Source organism: Drosophila rhopaloa, unplaced genomic scaffold, assembly GCF_018152115.1.
Source record: "Drosophila rhopaloa isolate 14029-0021.01 unplaced genomic scaffold, ASM1815211v1 contig_167, whole genome shotgun sequence".
Taxonomy (NCBI): Eukaryota; Metazoa; Arthropoda; class Insecta; order Diptera; family Drosophilidae; genus Drosophila; species Drosophila rhopaloa.
In genome coordinates this window covers 8,276,289-8,291,825 of record NW_025335047.1, presented here as the reverse complement: position 1 = coordinate 8,291,825, position 15,537 = coordinate 8,276,289, and the positions used below count along the sequence as shown (strand labels likewise).

Here is a 15,537-nt window from a genome sequence, read left to right as displayed (position 1 = left end):
GATTGGCAGGCCGCCAGTTCAGGCCGAAGTCAACAGCGAAAACCAGGCCCACACTCGACTGCACTTTTCTTCTCCTTTTATTTATTTATTTTTTTGTTTTTTTTTTCTGTTTTCTGCATTTCAATTGTGCAACGCTAACGGTACTCCTGGCCCATAAGGACGGGCCTTTACCGCCGTGTGGGTAACGCGTCGCGAAATCATGGGAGGTCTTCCCCCAATTTCGATTGCCATTTCCAGTCACCACCCATGTGAATGCGCTTTTATGCAGAGAAATACCTAATATCCACTTTAGCTGGCTACCTAATGTTCTTGTTTTAATTAAAAGGAAACTAGACTATATACATTTCACAAATCCTCATATCTTCCTAATACAATAACTTAGAAATATGACTACTTAATTAAACAGGGGTTTGCTCCTGCTTATTCGGGATTTCCCAATTGGATTTGGCTTGAATATCCCTTTGGCACAGCATAGATAGAAAACGAAATGGTAATATTTGTAAAGCTCACTGAGTCTAAAATAATCATCTGATTATACATAATCTACACAATAAATCAAATAAAGAATTAATTTAGCTAGCAACAACGTACTTAAATCTTATGTCACTTCCCTTGCAATTAGCAATTTGAAATTCTTATTTTTAGCTTTTATTTGGGTTTCTAATTAGCGAGCTAAAAAGGGGATATGTACACATACCGGTCAGAAATAAAATTCGCAACCATTGTTCTATTTGATGGTTGACCATAAATTTCTTTATTTTTTGGGGAACTCGTACCTGTGTACTCGTTCGCTTTTTGTGGCTCTGCAAACACGAACAAAGAACGCGAAAACAAAACATTTGTACGCATTTAGCTTATTTGCTTATTTACTCGAAATAAAATTGTTTGCTGGGGTGTGTCCGCTAAATGGCCACCGTCCATTCATTGATGGGCGTGTGTGTATTTTTATTTTATTTTGTGGCTGCTGATTGATTCGCTGGCTGAGGTCACTTCAACGTGATTAATTGCCGATTGCCAAAAGGGGGAAACGGAGGCTTGCGGAGGTGTCACTCTGTGCCTAATTGAAAACAATGCAAAAGTACATGCCAGATGCTTGTGAAACACACTCATGTAAAGTCATGGGCTGGTCAATATTTGCCTGCAGTCGATGCAGTTGTTTCTTCCCCCTGCCCAGAGACCTACCTCAATGCATTTCATCTGGACTTGCGCCGACTGGCGCAGAATGAGTAAATAAATAAAATGAAATAAGCACGGCAGAAGCTGTCAGCCCGGCAAAAATGCACCAGCGAGCACTCGGACACTTGGACACGCGATTAGCGGGCGATGAGCAAGAAGCGAGCGGGCCCAGATGCGAAAAGCTCCGAGTTGACGTGTGTCGGGTTGGGACAACGTCTTCGTCATGCCGATCAGCACAGATCACAGGCGCCCTAAGACGCCGCCAGTCTGCGGATTATTCTCTGGCTCCAATTTGATGCCCTTTCTAAGGTATCTTCACCATTATAAATTTGATATTGTTTAAAACTTTACAGAAATTAAATTGGTACCAAACTCTGAATTCTATATCGGCACATGTTCCGTTAAGCTGAAGTCTCATAAGACAAGTCTCATTTTTATTAACACCATGTTGACTACCTTACAATCATCTTAATTTATTTCTCTTATAAATTAAGGAACTGTCTTTGAAGTAATAAATGTTGGGATTTGTGCCATAAAATATCATTCGTTTTGGGTAATTTTCTTAAATGTGTGATTTGAAAACATTTCGGTAGCTTTGACACTATAGTAAATTTGAACATTAAAACAGTTAAATAATAGCTTAACAATGATTATTCGTAATAGACAAAAGCACAATGGCTTTAAACTGTTTCTTTCTATATACATTTGTGGGCCTTATAGATATTTATTGTATTTACTTGCTTTACTATATTATAACCATATTAAAACTGAAGTAAGTAAACAAATAAACTTGTTAAAAGAATATTTTTACACTGCCAGATTTCTGCTTATGACACCTCTATAAAATAAAGTTAAAGCCTGAGGATCATCAAAAAAGGGTATATATTTTTCGGTTCCTAACCTTTCCAAGTCTGTCGACTAAGGGCAGGGCTTGGAGTTGGGAGCCTGGGGCTTGGGTCTCTGGGAACGACTTGCTCTGGCGGCTTTCAAGCCTCATTTGCCTATCAAAATGATATAATACGCACTCATGACGTCGATTGCCGTATGTACGTGTTTCCTGTTGCGCCTTTGACGCTGTCGTTGCAGTTTCAGTTTATTTTCTCCTTTTTTTTGGTTTTTGTGTGCAAAACTGCAGTCGATGGGGCGTGGCTGGAATCAAATGGAGTGCACTTTACCGCCGGTGACAAAGCTGACCGGGGAGTGTTTTTCTTTCAGCGCTTTTTGGGCCGCCTGCAAGTGCGTTTTCGAGCTGCACCCAGCAGAGCAATATTCCGAGTTTTACGACTTTCCCAATTGCCATACCTATGCAGACGCATTTATAATTTAACATTTTTACTTTATTATTACTCACAATGGCTGTCTACTTTCTGGGGAAGTTTTTAATGCCGCCTTAAGTGGCATTTAATTGATTTGTAATAGAGTCGACCATTTATATTAAATGCCGGAGGTGTGTGCTATGTGAGTGTGTCATGTTAACGGAAATCCAAGGCTCCGCGTCATGCATAATTCATGCACGTTTTTCAGTCGGAACAATGTACAGAAAAAGTAACAAAAAAAGTTATGCACACGCCCTAAGCAGCTAAGGCAAAAGTTTCTACATATAAATTTCCCTTCATGTCAATAATTTTTTTATTTTCCTGTTTCCAATTCATCAGTTAACTAAAAAATGCCTTTAATTACATTTAATTGATTTCACTGAATTTGCCAGTAATTGCCCGTGCAAAAAATGATTCAGATGATTGAGATTCATTCTCTGAAATGTAATTCAATTTTCTGGCATTTAATTCTTATCGCTGGCATCGGCAAACACGTATATCTCGTGAGCATTCAAAAACAGGAAATGACGAGGATCTGAGCTGCTCGTTGACCTTCGTTGACTTTGCTGGCCTAAAGGGATCGATGAGGCAAAACGAAAAATGTAAAGATGCTACAGAAATCAAAATGAATATGCTTTAAAATGATATAAGTAAGGAACAAGTTTACATTTAATTAAAATTTAATTGGTATATACTTGTAATGCAATAATTTCTTGATAATTTAAACCAACAAAATTTACAACTTTCTTTACCATGTCTAAAAGTAAGTGGTATATTAATATTTAATGGCCTGTTTAAACTCTTTTTATGAACTCACAGCTGGGAAGTTTTCCTGCCCCAACCAGAATTCTGGTTCGAATCAATTAATAACAATAACTGCGGCTATTAACTAGCCTAATGAGTGTGAGCCTAGCCCAGTCCGATATTTCCCACAATGTGTATATGCAACATTTCCGCCCCGGCGACAATGCGACTTAGTTGCCAAAGCTGATTAAGCGGGCGAGCTGAAGAAACTTACCATTTCCTGCCGCAAAGGCGGCGATGCGCTCCCTAACCGAACGTCTGGGTTCGTCATGGGCTGCAATGCTGCTGCTGCTGTTGCTGTTGCTGGTGTTGCTGGTGTTGCTATTGCAGCTGTTCGGCAGCAGCACATGTGTTGCTGTTGGCGTTGCCGTTGAGTCATGGCTAGGACTTCGCTTCACCATTGTCGTTTTGATCACAGTCTTAAGGCGGCTGGGCGTGGTCGGACGAGCTGCAATGCGGGGCTTAGATGTTGCTGTTGCTGGTGTGTCTGGTGTTGCTGTTGCTAGTGTTGCCGCTGTCAATGTTGCTTTATCGCTGCACAGCACTTCTGTGGCAGCACCCACAAACTCTTCTGATGCTGCTGCTGCTGCTGTTGCTGTTGTTGCTGCTGGCAGCCCACACTCGCTAGTTGCTGTTGTTGCTGTTGCCGCCGTTGCCGTTTCTGTTGCTGTCGTAATTGTCATTTTATTCTGCGACGACTTCGGTGAATCAATTTTCGAGTTGCTATTGCTATTGCTGTTCGTTTGGGGCTCGGCGGTGTCGGGTAATTTACAATAATTACAGTGCGGCTTGTTGTTGTTGTCGTAGCTTAGTGTATTTTCCTTATTGCTATGTTGCTGTTGCTGTTGCTGCAGTTGTTGGTGTTGCTGTTGTTGCTGTTGCAAGCTATTGCTTAGTCTTTGGGTTGGTTGTCGTTGCTGCTGCTGCTGCTGTTGCTGCTGGTGTTGCTGTTGCTCATTGGCACTTTGCGGGCTCTTTGTGACAGCGCAAGTTTTAGTTGCTGCTGCTGCTAGTTTGTTGCTGTTGTTGCTGTTGCTGCTGTTGCCTTTGTTGTCCTGCCGCCATTGTTCGGCCAGATTTCGTTGATTCATTAATATCAGCGCCACATTTCCGTCGTCTCGTGGTCCAGCAGCGATATCATTGGCCTCATCATCTGCTTTATCGCCGCCACAGTCGTAGTTGCAATCGTCGTAATCGCTGTGGCAATCTTGGCGTCGCCGCGACACATCATCAATATAGCTGAAATCGCTATCGACGAATATATTTCTGGCATGCAGCGTGTTCACCGTCGACTTGTTATTGCTCTTCGTCTGCTTGAGATTGTAGCGCCTTCGCTGCGGGCAGCAGCAGAATTTCACGATGGATCGATGGAGTGCTGGCGGCGATGTTGGCGATAATGTCGGCCGATTCGGCGTCGCCGGCGTAGCAATGTCAGCCCATTTCTCGATCAATGCCAGCTCGCGAGCATTGGACATTGTCGTATAGCCATGCAGGGTGATTCTGGAAGGGAATTAGAAGGGTAGAAGCCATGTTAATTTATCAAATTGACATACCTAATAAAATTTAATTGTTTACTACATAACAACAGAGAATTGGAAGTATTGAAAAAATATTTGGGGGTTCTTTGTACTTTTTAAAGTGCAAAACCTACTTAATATTTTAAAGACTCTTTTTCATTATGTAATGGCAAATTAATTTAAAACCTCCTTTTAATTATCACAACAACTAGGGTAACTTTAGTTAAACTTTAAATATGTAAAGTGAGAAACGATGTTTTACCAAGAGTGAAATATATTTCTATATGCAAAATTTAAAAAATATGATGATATCACAAAATTGTATACAATACAATTTCAACAAGATTTCGAGTTCTTATGAAAGCAGTACATAAATAAACAATGCCTGCCAAATAAAGATGAATCGATTATTTTCACTAGAAATTTCTGCTTCTCCGTGACACACCTGTCTTTAATATAAACAATAAACGCTGCGATTCTGCAAGTGAATCCAAAAGGAAACCATAAATTAATTACGGACAAAAACAAAAATCAATTAACCACATTTCTCAACGCGTCTCAGCTTTTCACCAAAACGTTTCCTCATTCCTGCCTCGGAATGGAGTGGATTGGAGCTCCGTTGAAAGCCAATTCGCTGCGCACATCACAGCCGACTCTTGGCCAGCGACGCCATCTGTGCGTCATGGCAGCCACATCCACATCCACATCCACATCCATACCACATCCACATCCACATCCCCAGCCGAAAGCCAAAGCTATAGCCACAACGTGTTTTAATTGCCAGCCGCTTTTTGCGCAACACTTTCCACGGGCACCACTTCTAAGTGACCGCCAAAATGTTGAGCTGCTGTTTTGCCGGCAGAAAGCCGGCTGTCGATGCATGATTAACTGCCCGTGCGGACCAGCAAGCTGAGCAAACTGAGAAAACTGCAACCTGCAAGCTGCAAGCCGCAAACTGCATTTAATTGCATTGGCGATTTTTGGCCGCAGGGCACTCGACAGCAGGTAGCCGAAATCTTGCAGATCTCACAGATCCCAGAGTTCCCAAATGCCGTTTCCCGCCCACCGAAGTGCAGCTAGCCACTCGCTGATTAATTTGTTGTGGCAGCAAGCACACGGAAAAAAATTATAACCAAGGGAATTCCGACGAAAAAACTATGTTAGAACTCTGAAAAGGGTCAAGGGATTTTTCCATTTAGAAATCACCAATCTTTACTATTCTCTCGAGCTGAGAAATTTTTCATGTAAATTTAAATGCAATGAACGTGTTCTTTTTTTTATAGCCATGAATATCATCTCTTAACCAAATTTCTTTAGACAACCAATCTGAGTTTTTTTTGGTAGTTTATTAAATTAAACTTAAAGAGTTTGGAGAATTTAAAGGACTAAATGAATGGATTCTCTTTAGAGTCTGTGCAAATGGAAAAGTTATTGTTCTTTTGAGCTTAGACTTTTTTAATTTGTTTAAAAGAACTACATTTAAACTTAAACCCTCCTGTGTCTCGCTTTAAATATTTTAAAATTTAATTCTTTGATAAGTATTTTTTTTTCCGTGAGCCTGTGGAAAAGGAATTTGCATATGGGCTGGTTGCGAACTCGACTAACTGCTACCTTATTGGCCATCGGGGCTGACCTTTAGCGCTGGCCCCGGCTAAAAGCTTTTCGCCGTGAAAGTTTGCCTCGGAAATTCCTTTCCTTTCACCAAACTGCCGCAAAAGCGTTGCGTCTTTGAAGGGGGCGTGGCCACGCCTGTCAAACGTTTGACAAATTAATTTCAATTGTTTAATGCACACACACGCCGCTTATCTTTCACTTTATCTATTGTTGCGCCAGAGTGAAAATAAATTAACAATAAATAATTTTAATTATTTCATGAAGATGTCAAATTACACACGCCCTCGCCAAAAAGCCAAGGCTCGCCAATGGCTTTTTTTTTTGCTTTTTTTTGTTAGCCTGGGACCGCGACTCGGCTTGATCTTTGCCACTTACGGACGGCTTTTGTGGCGGCTTGTGGCACAGCTGCGCGCTCTTTGTATTTATGATTATTTTCCATTTTATTTTATTTATTAAATTTGTGTGTTTGCCAAAGCCCCGGGCCGCGGGCACTTTTCGGGCAGCTCTAATAGGATTTGTTGCCAAATCGTAGGAGCTGTCCGCTTTGTTGACGGCCGACGTCATACAATTAAGCCCCCAAACAGGTCAGGCCCCTAGTTAAATTTCTCCCACTGTTCGGCCCTATTTTGTGGGGGCATAAAAAAAGTAAAGATCATACATGCATTGTTATTGATACTTTTTGGCTTATTAAATGCATATTTTTATCGATATCAGTTTCTTAAAAGAACCATAATTTTCTCTGCGTGTTGGGCATCACATTTCTTCCATAAAAGCTACAAGAGAAGCTGCCAGCAGCTGGGCTACCAACAATTTGTCATACATTTTTGGGCCATAAAATCAGTGGGATGTGTTGCATTAGGAGTATATCTTAAGGCCTGAAGATCAGGTGCAGCGGTGCTGGGAAATACTCTTTATCTTTGGAGGAGATGTCCAAACTAGGGTGTTCCAGTTGTGACATTCGGATTAGACTGATAGCCCCTTGATCCCAATTTTTGTGAGCTCCCTTATCTCCAAGCTAATATACCCCTTCTGCAGTAATCCGGGGCATATAAAAAACGATCGTAAAACGACGAACGACATCGGAAAACATAAATTAAAATATGCCACAGCGATGACTCTGGCTGCTGCCCTTTTTTTTCCCATCTGCGTAATAAATCCGAATGCGGTATGGATATAAACCATGCTTTATTTGTGTTATTGTGATTTATGGGCTTGCTCTTGCTCATGCCGTGCTCTTTTGGGAGTACGAAATTAATATTGAAAAGCTACTAAATCCAGACTTATGCATAAATTAAAATTTAAGTAGGTAGGCTGTGCCCGACTATTTTTGTAATCCACAACAAAGAAAGAAAAACAATTCGAAACAAAACAGCCAACGTTTCTCGGCTTCTGAGGCGATTTTCTCGCATGTGTTTAACTCGTGATTTATGGGCATCAACAGCCAGTGAATAAACACAACATTTTTGCACATTTGCATTGCATTTCAATGCACATTTGACATCGTAAATATTTGCCAATGCATTAAGTTGCCTCGATATAAGCTACATATAAATAAATCCATATGCGCATGCGTGGCACGTAGCTGGTTCGATTGGGTTTTATTTATGAAGTCTAGACTCCTGATTTGGCGTACTTATAATTAGCATTCAGCCAAATCGAGCTAAATATAGTGCCGCATAACGGTAGCGCGAGTTCTATGAACCGGCGACTATATAGTCGTATAGTACTATACTGCCCGATGGCGACTGTCGGCTTAGCTAATTGAGGCTGGTCGAGGCTTAATGTCAGCCAGTCCGTCACTTTAGCAGGGGACTGCGATCCGGCGAGCTATCGATCAATCAGCCAATCAATAAGTCAATCATATGCACGGGCAATCGGCAGAGTGCATACAAATTGCCGCAATTGTCTATGGCATGGCTTCTTATAAGTGCATTTTACCCGTGGAGTGGGAAAGTTTCGCTTTTCGTCGCCCGATTGCTGTGAAATAACATATTCGATGGATTTAAATACGCATTCGTTTTGATGCCCAGATCGAAGGAAAGTTTTTCTTGGCCCAGGGCCAGGCAATCAAGGCGACATTAGCGCTCAGTCGATGGCTTTTCCAGCCGAAGATAGAGGTGCACTGCGCAAAAATATTTTCTTTATCCTTGAATAGGTTTGTCATAGAAATAAGTACTTGTCTTCAACTTTTCGTTGAAAAAATCGGTAATAAATCTTTGTGTAACAATTGTATATAATTTAAGAAGTACCCAATATAGACTTTATGGTAAAAAAATTGTTAACCAATATATAAATTTGTTGAAGATTTGAATGGTATGATATTTTTTCGTTGGAGGTTTCATATCAAATAGTATCAAAATGTTATTCCAAAATAAGGGGAGTAATATTATATTCATGTAAATATTTCTCCAAGTGCATCTGAAGCTAGAGCTAAAGCTAGTGCCAACCGGTCAGCCCGATTGCCTCGTACGATGTCTATTAATGTTGCCCATTAACCTTTTAACCCCCGATTGCCGGGCTGCGTGGTAATGACTCTCTTTCTCCGCTTTGTCTCTCGACTGTTTGCTCTCTTCACGCAAAAATGCGCAGAAGCTAAACGCTTTTTTCGGCATTTTTTTTTTGTGGCTTACCACTTGGCCAATTTATTATTGGCTGGTGCGCACTGCTTCCAGCCGAATTTGTTGCCAATTTGTTGCGCCACGAAGTTTGTCGTTTGTGTTCGCTTCGTCCAATTAATTTCCGCATTTCCCAGACAAACTTGGCAATTAATTTCTGCAGTTTGCATTTCTTCAACCTTGTTGGCCTGACCTTTTGGCTCAAGTGATTCACGCCAACGCCACACGTCAGCTTTGGCTTTGGCAACGGTTTCAGTTTTGGCCTAACGAGAATGGCCAGGCATCCTTTTTTTCCTTTTTCCCCTCTTATTTTTCGCTCTAAGTCGGCAATTAATCAAAGCGCCTTTGGCCACGACGGACAAATCCTTTGTATGCACTCGCATTCGCTCGTATATGGCTAACAACTGACATCGCAAATGGCTAAAATGACAGCGGGCCGTGGTCGCGTCATGAGTCAGCCGATGGGCAACGGTAACATTAACATGGCCAATGCGTTTGCATCTTGCCTCTTTTTGGGCGGCATCTCCCCCACTCTTAAACCCCCAAGCCCCACTAACTTGGCTGACTGACAGACTTCGCTGACAGGCGATGCCAAAGGCCACAAACGCAGACTGGAGTGAAGTGAAGGCTTTTTATTGAAATTAACTTGGTTGCCTATTTGTATATCCCGCTGAGTGCATAATAAGTTTGTCAAAAATTAAGCAAACAAGATGGGGAAAAGTTGTTAGGGTAGGTCCTTGCTGGCCAAAGTAAAGGAGCCTTCCCTTATTAAAAATACAACCACTAAGTATCAGAGTAAGTAAATTTTGAAATATACTATATAAAAAACACTTTAAAAACATAAAAGAAAAACATTACCTTTACAATTAAATTAGACTACATATTTGTTTTATTTCATTAATATTAAAATATATTCATATTTGCCTTCAAACTGCACAATGTTGTAAGCATTTGCCACTTAAATTTTCCCTTACTCTTATATACTTGGCAAATTGAAAATGAAAAATCTAACTCACCGGGCAGTTTGAGCTTGTTTGATTTTCAAAACTCGAAATGCGCCCGGCAGCGTTTTGATTACTCGATTCGAGTTTCAGTTTCAGGGACAAGGACAAGGACGCCTTGTGCAAATACTCGACTTGGCAAAATGTTTGCCCCGGCAATAATTGGCGGCATTATTGACGCTTTCCGATAGCCACTCAATGCGATTAGTTTACGATCGTGTGTGTGTATTTGCCTCACCTGCAGCCGTTTCGATTGAACTTCAAATCGAAAATTTCAATTGTTGGACGGCCGTGCGTGGTCGGGGTCTCTTTGGCAAAGGCCAAGTTAATGAAAATATCATTACAGTTTAGCCCAGAGCGTAACAATAAGCGAGCGAGTAAAAAGCGGGGATTGGCTGCTTTATTGACACATGAAATATGATCGCTTCTTGTTATAGGGAGTGTGTGTTCGCTGTGGGACTTGGTATTCCTTTTTTCGTTTTTTTTTTTTTTGTGAGTCTGAGGTGCGTGTCAAGCGGGCATTATTCAAGCAGCGCTCAGCGAGTCAAAAAGCTTTGCGCGTGCGCGTCAAAAATGTCCGAGTTCCCTTCTCTCCTGCCCAGACTTTTAGCCAAGATTAAGCGAAAAAGTGCGCAATCTCTGCGCACAGAGCACTGAGCGGCAAACTGCTGTCAATTTGACAAATGCGCGGGGCTCAGCGATTGTGACAGTTTTAGCGAACCCGTAATTAAGCATGCGCGCACATGCATAAATAGCATAAATATTAAGCAAAAACAAAGAAATTCACCCAAATGCACTCCTCTTGGCTGCCAGCAGGATGACAAATTGCCCAAGTGTTGTGGCGTTGGAATTTGCTTATCGCGTCTGCGCGTTTGGTAATTAAAATAATGCACAGAAAGGTGTCAAGGACTTTCGACGCCAGGTGAATTTTAAAGAGTGGGCTTTCGGCAACGCCAAACAGCAGGTGGTTGCACGTTCAAGTCGAGATTGCGGGCTGCCACGGTGCGTATGCGCAATGTTTTCGGCAAAAAATGTGATTTATATGCTTTTACAAGATGGTTATAGCAAATTATAGCAAATAAAAATACATTTTTTAGCAGCTTAAACATACTCAACTAAAACAAAAATAAACAGTTCGAAGATTACCTTTTGAATAAACAAACTCTTAAGTTTAGCTATTTATCTTTGCTATTTATAACATATAATTATAGACCTTTCGACTCGAAACCTTGTATCTCATTGAGAATATAAGTAATTTCTGCTTACCCGCAATTATCCAACTGACAATTACTTTTCAAACCTTGTCGCCAAAATGATCTTGTTAGTATAACAGTAATGAACCAAACCAAGCCCAGCCCTGTTTGAGTGGCTCACTCGCAATAAATGTCAACATTTTGGCACGTTCAGCTGGATTCCTATTTGTATACTATATATATTCATACTCACACCACCGGGCACGTATCTAAGCACACGATCTGCACCGCAAAAGGCAAAACGGTTCAACATATTTGCATAATTTACCTGCAAAGAAACAACAGACACATAAATTATTTTTTGTTGGCAAAAAAATAAGCGCTTTTTAAAACAAATCGTATGGTAATAATATTTAAAGTGCAGGCCACACCTTTTGCAATAAATTGTATACATTTTGCCGTCACACACATAATAATTAAATGCACTAAAAAATGAATTAAATGCGATTCGATGAACTGCCACGAGATGCGGAATCGAAAACGAAATCGAAAGACGTCTGCACTGCCGGCAACTTCATTGATAAATAAACGGGAAAAATGCTTTTCCCCTGAATCAAAAACATAAGAAAAAAAAAATCAAAATCCAAAAACCAAAAACCCACCCGAAAAAAGTGAAAAATATGTACGCCCTATGGCGGGGCAGCTTGCTGCACGTTATGCTTCCTGCACAATATGCAACAATTTGTTGCACGTCCGGATGTTTACAACAAAATAAACAACATATCGCGCGTGCATTCAATTCACATCAATATCAATATCAAAATCAGATTCGAATTTGAATTTGAATTCGCATTTGACTTGCATATAACTCGTTACACTTTTGTTTACTCTGGCTGCGCTTTGAACGCTTTGATCAAAGTCGCCAGTGGATTTATTATACAATCATTGCCAGGCCCGGCCATAATTGGGCGCAATCAATCAGACGGTGATTGGTGATCCGATCGATTGAACCCGATGAGCCGCTAATCTGCCAGTTGACCCATATCCAGTACCGAATGCCCCAGAGCATCTTGTGAAGTACCCAATGTGCAGGTGAATGCACCCGCTTTGTTTTGTTTACTAATGATCGCCACAATGCAGTACCGCTAGCTGGCTGCATTTACCGAGTGGCCCGATCTGTTTGAGGAGCCGTAATTGTTCTCTAAATTATTGGGCGACTGGTCGAGGGCTTGTCGCCAGCGATATGTCCGTCTGTCTGGCTGTCTGTCTGTTTGTGGCTTTTTGTGTCTGTCTGCGGCTCTGGGGTCGTCATAATGAGGTGCCAAACGTAAATATGAACAAGAGATTTTTCCACATGCCCGACACATTTTCGTGCTCCCCCTTTCGACAGCGACAAATGTTGGGTTCTTTAATGAGATTTTGGAAATCTCAATCTCTCAAGGTGTACGATACACTCCAAAAAAATTAAAATATTATTTAAATGTAGTCCCAAACAATGAAATTTTAATATTTCTTTGTTTTGATTTATTTATCAACTGAACATTGATAAAAAAAACATTCATAAATGTAAGTGAACTCTTTAAACATTAACCAATATTTAAATATAAAGATATACAAATATTTAAAAAATATTTAAGTGTTTGGCTTGCTTAAGAATTTACAATTAAGAAAAAAGAAATATTTAATGTACTTCATCAGTGAATTCTTGAAATAAATTATTGGATACAAACAATTTCAAGTAGAAATCATAAAAAAGAGATGTCATATATGTAAGTAAAGGTTTAAAAGTTTTAGAATAAAATGAAAATACAATCATTAGTTTTTACATTTCTCTGTGTGTGGTAGATCTCTATTTTCCCTGGTAATTCGTTGCCAAGTAAACCCCTGTGTTCCACTAATGAGCCGCCTAGGTAATGCAATGTGGTTAACCCTCTGAAGCCGTAACTCATTTTCGTCTCTATCGCCCCAAGAAGTAAGAAAAAACAAACACAGCTGCTGGGCCCATTGAAGCTCACAATTGTTTAGACATAGTTGCCCCCAAAAGAACCAAAAAAAAAAAGAAAGAAAAACGAAACTGAAACAATTTACAATAAATATGGGATGGGAAAAACATTTGGCATGACTGAAAATTGGGGACGCCTCAGCGCTCCCAATACCCAATTTGTTTATTTCATTTGATCTTTTTCTGATCGAAATTTGTTGTTGTTTTTGGGCAAAAGCGCAGTACGTTGATAGAATTGTAACAACTGTCGCGGCATAAATAAAGCTATTATGATTTATGCCGACCAGACGATTACGAAACTCGTTAGAATGCTCCAGCCACGGGCCAATGGATCGAAGACAGAGGACTGTGGATTATTTGCATGTCTAGCGCCAATAATTCTAAGGCGTGCGCTCCGATGATATTCCAAGTGGTTGGCGGCACCACTGCCATCCACTGCCATCCGCAGCCACTCTGCACCACCGCGCTGCACTGCACCACCGCTCAGATTTCGACGTTTGATATGGCGTGAGGCTATATTGGCAATCTTCCGTGGTTGATTGTGAATGTGCGTGGAATTGTAAATATCTGCGATTGCCTTTGCAATTGCAATTAAAAGAAAGCAGGCATTGGGGGATCTCGGGGGGTTCTCTTCTCTCGAGAGGACATACTAGTGAGGTTCGTACCTCAGCCAGCTGCAAATGCAATCTGCGAGCATGGCTTTTGTGCATGTAAGCGGCACTTTTTATAAGCATCGCTTATCAAGCTGCAACGCCTTGTAGTTGCTGTTGTAACTGCAGCGGTTGTTGCTGTTGTCATTGCAGATGCAACAGTCGATTGGCACAAGGCAGCACGCAAAAAATACAAAATATAATGGAGAAGTGCTGATTTAATGACCGAAGCTTAGAATACCCTGTGATTCAAAGAAAAGGGATATATAGTCCTTGAAATATTATTCATGACTTAATGGCATCAATTAATAAATAATAAATACTGAAAAATTATTTGAAATCAATGGGTCATTTATGATGATGATTTGGATGATTAATTTGTTTTCAAAATGAAAACCGCTGTCGCTTACTGTGTGTGTGTCTATGTAACTTAGATTTAAATATTTATATATCTGGATAATTATTTATTGAAGACTAGATAGTTTGCTCAATCCAAGCTCCTGACCAAAATGCAGATACCCTTCGCTGGGCTGTGAAGAAAACCAACGCACGCCCAGGCTCGGCAAGTGAAAATCAGAGTGAGTCATGGAGATGTAGACTCTGACGAGGACGGCGAACGAGAACGGCCCACAGACAAAAGCCTCATTAGGCGGGGTCTACAGCGATGGTCGTCGGAACTGGGGGTCTGGAAAGCAGGGACTAGGGACTTGGTACTTGGTATCCGCGGTCCGTGATCGTTTCAATTTCAGTTTCAGCGTTGGCGTTGAAAGCGCGTCGAGCACTCCTCTTTAACTACATAGTTACAGTCATTGCAGGATCCGCACGATCATCATTATCGTCATCATCATGTTGCGCCCATAAAGCGAATTATGCCATTTGCGTAAATTATTGTCAAGTGGCCCCGGCACACTAAATCATAGAGATGCCAGGCTCCTGATGGCCCGATACCGGAGTTGTTTTTCACGCCAATCAAATGGTTATGGCTCTCTTACTCCTTCGCCCAGAGAAGTGAAATCAAGAGTTCAACGGAGGTGACCCACAAAATGTGGTTAACGATATCTGAAATTCATATTTATTTTTGCCATGGCCTATTAAAATATACAACTTTATAACTTGTTCCACTTTTTGCGTGTTCCATGTTCTCGGGATGCAGCAGCATCAGCAGCAGCGGCTCCGAACTTTCTTATTAAGAATTATATATGCAGCCATAATGAAAAGCCATAAAAAATGATACTTATAAGCGAGGAGCGAGGAGCGACGAGCATCTCTCCCTATTGCACATTTGCCATATGCATATGGAGCTCTGCACAAGAATTTGACCCAGAAATGGAAGTTGCAGTTGCCGAATGCTGCAGCTTCTGATACCGATGGTGATGTTGGGATGTTGCTGCCTTTCAGCGCGTATAAATAAATTTAATGACTCAATTTGTAATGAGAAATGGGGGCTGTTTGTTTGCTCAGATCGCCCGAGGATTGCACTCTTAAGCTCCACTTGCAGAGTTTTGCCATAATTCCGCTTAAATTGAAGGCATCGTGCTGCTGTGTTGGTTTTAATCAAAGGACCATTCAGCGAAGACCATTCGGTTCCACTTAAATTTAAATAAATTACATAATTTAACGTTTCTTTGCACCCAAAACGAGAGTTCTTT

General features: G+C 40.9%; 1 protein-coding gene across 5 annotated transcripts in view; it reads right to left on the bottom strand.

The window, feature by feature from the left end:
- Nucleotides 1-15,537, bottom strand: part of LOC108046375 (stAR-related lipid transfer protein 13) — a 99,931-nt gene that overhangs the window by 41,310 nt on the left and 43,084 nt on the right. For 4 of the 5 annotated variants that reach the window (XM_044458426.1, XM_044458422.1, XM_044458424.1 and 1 more), the window contains one exon: nt 3,511-4,796. In XM_044458426.1, coding sequence (XP_044314361.1) covers nt 3,511-4,771 — 1,261 coding nt within the window. In that variant the 5' untranslated portion in view covers nt 4,772-4,796. Of the gene's footprint in view, nt 1-3,510; nt 4,797-11,489; nt 11,565-15,537 lie in introns of all 5 variants that reach the window. The other variant, XM_044458423.1, reaches the window with a different exon arrangement.